Below are 5953 nucleotides of genomic sequence, written 5' to 3' on the forward strand. Positions count from 1 at the left end.
GAATCACTTGAGCCCAGGAGTTGGAGGTTGCTATGAGCTGTGGTGCCACGGTACTCTATCCAGGGTGACAGCTTGAGACTTTTGTCTTGAATAATTAATTAATTAAACAGATAATAGTTGCATACCAAGGGAGTGTCAAGAATTGACCCTACAGAAGTGGCTTTTACATATCTGTCTCAGTGAAAACAAATCATTGGTGGGGGGGGGGGGTGGGGGGATGGGAGTCACTTTTTGACCCACCTCCCCACCCCTGCCCCAGGGGTATGCAACTGTTTAAGATGCTTATTGATTAAATATGACATGTAGACCTTTTCTGGGTCCTGATTTGGACAAACATGTAAAAAGACATGACATCTTTGGGAAAGTTTGAAAACTAACAAGATAATCCATGATATTAAGGATTTTTTCTTACTTTCTTGGTGATACAATAATAGTATTAAGTTTTTATATTTTAGAGAAACATGCTGAAGTATCTGCGAATGAAATGATAGTGTTTGGGATTTGCTTTAAAATATCTGCAAAGCGGCATAGACTTAAAATGAACTTGGCCCTTGTTTGGTAAAATTGTGGAGAGGGAAGATGGCTATTACATGATTCTTTTGTACATGTTGGAAAATTTTTATAATAAACAGTTAAAAATACAGCAACATCACACAGATCTTGTGCAGCTGAGTCCTAACTGTAAGTGGCTTTGAAGTTGATAGGTGTAATAACTGTCAGATTTTAATTTGAGTGATTCTCAGAAAAATAAATTCTATTGTCCTATGAAAATAGCTAAAGGGTTTTGTCCTCAGACCAAGAATATATTATATGGACATGAAGTTCTGAACCTCTCATTAAGACACTTCTCTCTTACTAAAATTTCACCTGCTTTATGTCAAGGATCCTCTCATGCCTTATGGAACATTTGTATACAGAGAAGATGGTGGAAGATTGTGAACATCGTCTCTTAGAGCTACAATATTTCATCTCCCGAGATTGGAAGTAAGTATTTTGCAGGCAAAGTAAGTGCACTGCCTTAGCTTGTTCTCCTGTGTAGTCAGTATTACCTATATATTTAGAAATAAGCAGTAGGACATTAACTTTTGTTGTGTTTAATGACAGCTAACATACTCCAGTTGCCTAAAAAACTGTTGCTTTCAGAACAGTAATTAAAAGCATATCAACCCACTACAAGTCTGTACTGAGTATCCCTGTTCACCAGTACTTTGGAAATCAAGGTCAAAATGTTTCTGATAAGATCTATCTGGAAAGAACTACGGCATCTGTAGGGGCAGCAGAAGCATCTTCAGATCTGTCTCTGAAACGATAGTAATGCATTTGTATTTGTATTGATTTGCACAGGGTGTGGGAATTGCTTTTATTTCTTTAACCATTCAGAGTTATTGAATTTATTCTATCTTAAGAGGCTTTTGTCAAGAAGTAACAACTTGATTCTCTAATTCCTTTCTCATCTTTTTAATAAAAATGGGTGGGGAACGTAATAGGAGGAGAGTGTATATTATAGTCAGAGGCACTGTCGCTTATGGCCCCAGTTCTCTCCTCTCCCTGTTGTACCCAGAATTTCCCTGAGTCCCCGAGCCCACGAAGGGACGAACCGAGACATACTCTGATGTAAAAGCAAGAGGCGAGCTTTATTTAGCAAGCTCGAGCCCAGACCTTCTCTTGGCAAACATACAAAGGAAGGCCCCGAGCCTAGGGGGTTGGAAAGTTTTATAGAGTACAGAAAGCAAGAAGGGTGAAGAAGGGTGGGGTACATTTTTGATTGGCGGTCGGGGTATGGGGAAGTATAGGTGATTGATGGTCAGGGTTTGGGGAAGTACGGGGAGGCTCTGGATTGGTACAGGTATGAGGGGTGGGGGATTTCCTAACTGGGGTCTTAGGGTGGTATGAAGCAAGAAGGGTGGGGAGCACTTCTGATTGGCTGACTGGGGTGCTTGATTTCGGGGAAAGGCCAGGATTTTGGGGAAGCTGAAATTTATTATTTAAGATGGGACAGAACTTAGGCAGTAAACAACAAAATGGCGCTGGTCTGGCCCTCTCATCCCCATGGCTTGTCTTCCCTTCTCACCTTCCAAACAGCCAAAACTGCATCTCCATGTCTTCTAGCTTCCCAAGTTCATCTGCTTTCTGAGTCAGTTGTTAAGCCACTGTCATGTGGTTACTAACCTTTTCTGGTGATTAATACATGTTTGGCCCACATACTTTACCTGAAGGTACAATGTGTTTTTATTTCTGTTTCTTCAAATTAGTTCCGGACAGGACTGCAGAAAGCTGGGTGATAATTTCCCTGTGCTTCCTCAGGCCATCTAAACTGAAATAAAGTGTTTAATGAGTGTACTGCCCTAATCAAAGTCATGTTTTCTCCTCTTTAATTTCTTCCCCCCCTTAATCAAAAAAGTGCTGCATAGTCTTAATGGCCACTCTGCAATATTAGCCTGTCTCCTATACTAAAGAGCCCTTCACCAGATCTGGCAAGATACGATGGACAGAATTAAGGATCCCCTGGTCTGATCTAGAGAAGAAGCAGGCTCATTGCTTAATTTGCCATGGCCAGATTAAAAGTTAAATGTCGGCAGCACCAGTAGCTCAGTGGGTAGGGTGCCGGCCACATACACTGAGATTGGCAGATTTGAACACAGCCCAGGCCAGCTAAAAAACAACAGTGGCAACAACAACAGCAAAGCCAGGTGTTGTGGTAGGCACCTGTAGTCACAGCTACTTGGGAAGCTGAGGCAAGAGAATAGCTTAAGCCTAAGAGTTTGAAGTTGCTGTGAGCTGTGATACCACAGCACTCTACTGAGGGCAACATAGTAAGACTCTGTCTCAAATAAATAAATAAAATAAAAATAAAAGCAGACGGCGCCTGTGGCTCAGTGAGATGGCGCCAGCCCCATATACCAAGGGTGGCAGGTTCAAACCTGGCGCCAGCCAAACTGCAACAAAAAATAGCTGGGCATTGTGATAGGCACCTGTAGTCCCAGCTACTCGGGAGGCTGAGGCAGGAGAATTGCCTAAGCCCAAGAGTTGGAGGTTGCTGTGAGCTGTGTGACGCCACAGCATTCTACCGAGGGTAATAAAGTGAGACTCTGTCTCTACAAAAATAATAATGATGATGATGATGATGATGATAAAAAAAGTTAAATGTCAAGTTTTGTTCATTGATAAGCCTATTCGGGGAAACCAAAAGAACAACTGCTTTACCTTGCATGGGAAAAAAAGAAAAAGTTGAGTAGGAGATTCTGTTTATCTTGCCATTCCTAATATTACTGAATCTTTTTCTTTTTTAGAGACAGAGTCTTACTCCCCCTTGGTAGAGTACTGTAGCATCACAGCTCACGGCACCTCCAGCTCTTGGGCTTAGCCCAATTCTCTTGCCTCAGCCTCCCGAGTAGCTGGGACTACAGGCACCCGCCACATCGCCCGGCTATTTTTTTGTTGCAGTTTGGCCAGGGCCAGGTTCAACCCCGCCACCCTCAGTATATGGGTCTGGTACCCTACTCACTGAGCCATAGGCGCTGTCCTATATTACTGAATTTTATGTATCAGTAACGTTTGAACTTCACTCATACTTAGTGTTTTGTTTTGTTTTGTTTTTTAATTGTTTGTTTGTTTTTTGGCCAGGGCTGGGTTTGAACCCACCGCCTCCAGTATATGGAGCTGGTGCCCTACTCCTTTGAGCCACAGACGCTACCCATACTTTGTGTTTTTTATTAAATGCTTTTTTCTAAGTATTCTGTTAAAGTGAGGCAGAAGCCTGAGTTCACCAGCCAGCAAGATAAACCAAAAGGGGCAGGATGCTGATCCTCCCCTGGCTTCCTCATTGACCAGGGACTTGGCAGTCCTTAGCCGTGGGGGTTCTTGGAGACCATCACTTGTCCTGTTCCTTCCTAGCTTCCCTGCAGTAATGACAAACTGCTTTTGTTGGAGAAAAAAAATATTTAGGAGAATTAAGTAAAAAGCTGTAAATTGCCTCCTGATAGCTACAACCCTAGTTTTTTGTGTTCAGCCAAGGCCTGTCAGGGCTGAGTTTGTTATTGTAATGTTATTATAGGTACCTTACATAACCATGACAACATCTTTGAGGTAAAACGTAAGTCTTTATGAAAATGAACAAATTTCTACAGATTGACCACTGTGTATTCATTAAGAGCAAAGTTCAGGAATATACTTTTGCGTATCGTCAGTCTCCCTACTCTGGGGGTGATTATTAGTGAGTATACAAAGCAAAGCACCTAGTAAAAACCCTTAGCGTGTTCAGAAGGAAATATAGAGCGGTTACCTTTTAACTCTTTTGTAGGCTGGACCCCGTCTTATACCGCAAGTGCCAGGGAGATGCCTCTCGTCTTTGCCACACCCATGGTTGGAATGAGACCAGTGAACTTATGCCTCCCGGAGCTGTGTTCTCTTGTTTATACAGACACGCCTACCGCACTGAGGAACAGGGAAGGAGGGTATGCTGTCAATATTGACTTCCTTTCTTCTTGTCCTTTGTTTTTCCTTTTACTGTTATTTGCATTTATTTTATGTTGCATCTATTCCCGTGCCGTAAGTTTTGTTTCTTCAGTTTCTTCTGGGATATCTTTTTCTTCTATGCTACGTCCTCTTCTGGTTTAGGAACGATTTGTTCCTTTTTAATAAGGATCATCTCGATGTGGCAGGGGGAGCTCATGTAGGGGTTAATGTGACCATGAGCTCTGGAAGTTCGTGACTCATCTTGGGTGCTTTGTTTTCATCCGGATGTGCTCAGTAATCAGAGAATCTACATTTAAACCCTTACGTTCAGTGTTCCTCTCCACATTTTTAAGCATGTGCAACAAAAATTCAGCAACCTTTTTGGCCTGGGCCATTTCGCATGAACATAAAGATTTGAACCTCTGGACTTGTATGACTTTGTGAGGTTTTCTGGATCAAGTAAATAGCAAACCATTTTCACAGATTACCTCAGGCCGCTTAGAGGAAGAGGAAGAGTGGTGGCTTCTGGGAGAGTTCATGAGACCTATCTTTTTTTTTTTTAAATAGTTTGTTATATATTTTGATTTCTGTCATCTCAGGCAAACTTTGGTTAGTGTATTTGATGGGGAGAGGTTACTGCACTACTAGAGCCTTCTTCATGCAGTGAGTATGCCTAAGAGTTGCTCTACCACCCTCTTTCCATATGATTTTATATTTTTAATGATATGAGTAGGGGTAAGATTTCCAGATTTTTTCTTAAAATTCTGCAAATCTTGGCCAGGCGCCGTGGGTCACCCCTGTAATCCCAGCATTTGGGAGGCCAAGGTGGGTGGATTGCCTGAGCTCACAGGTAAGACCAGCCTGAGCCAAAGCGAGACCTCATCTCTAAAAATAGCCAGACATTATGGTGGGTGCCTGTCATCTCAGCTACTTGGAAGGTTAAGGCAAGAGAATCGCTTAAGCCGAAGAGTTTGAGGTTGCTGTGAGCTTGTGAGCTGTGACGCCATAGCACTCTACTGAGGGCTACAAAGTGAGACTCTATCTCAAAAAAAAAAAAAAAATTCCGCAAATCTGAATCACAAATGGACAATTAAATCCTGTTTTCCTAACTTTAGCTTTAAAGGTCCATTAGAACCTTTTAGCCAGGATACAAATGGTTCTTAAGACTTCTGCCCTAGGCAGCGGAACACTTAATGCCTGTATTAATGAGACAGTGCACTAGTTAGAGCAGAAGGTACAGCACCTCAGGCACTTGGTATTTGTGTACCCAGCTGCTACCTTTTGTATGGATGTTTGTGTGTGGTTGGCACTCAGGAGTATTGGGTCTTCTGGTGCCACATTGCCATGCTCCAGGATGGCCTTTTTATACCTTCTAAGATTCTCTATTGCATGTCAGTCTCACTTGTTATAGAAAATTGAGACTCGGCACCTGTGGCTCAAGTGGCTAAGGCACCAGCCACGTACACCCAAGGTGGCGGGTTCAAATCCAGCCCAGGCC

The 5953-nt window shown here is 42.6% G+C and overlaps 1 protein-coding gene across 1 annotated transcript in view; it reads left to right on the forward strand.

The window, feature by feature from the left end:
- Nucleotides 1-5953, forward strand: part of GLG1 (golgi glycoprotein 1) — an 80383-nt gene that overhangs the window by 40441 nt on the left and 33989 nt on the right. The window contains exons 9-10 of the mRNA XM_023514094.1: nt 883-984; nt 4301-4454. Of these exons, the coding sequence (XP_023369862.1) occupies nt 883-984; nt 4301-4454 (256 nt within the window). The remainder of the gene's footprint in view (nt 1-882; nt 985-4300; nt 4455-5953) is intronic.

This window comes from Otolemur garnettii, unplaced genomic scaffold, assembly GCF_000181295.1.
Source record: "Otolemur garnettii isolate 467f Iridium unplaced genomic scaffold, OtoGar3 scaffold00047, whole genome shotgun sequence".
NCBI classification, from domain to species: domain Eukaryota; kingdom Metazoa; phylum Chordata; class Mammalia; order Primates; family Galagidae; genus Otolemur; species Otolemur garnettii.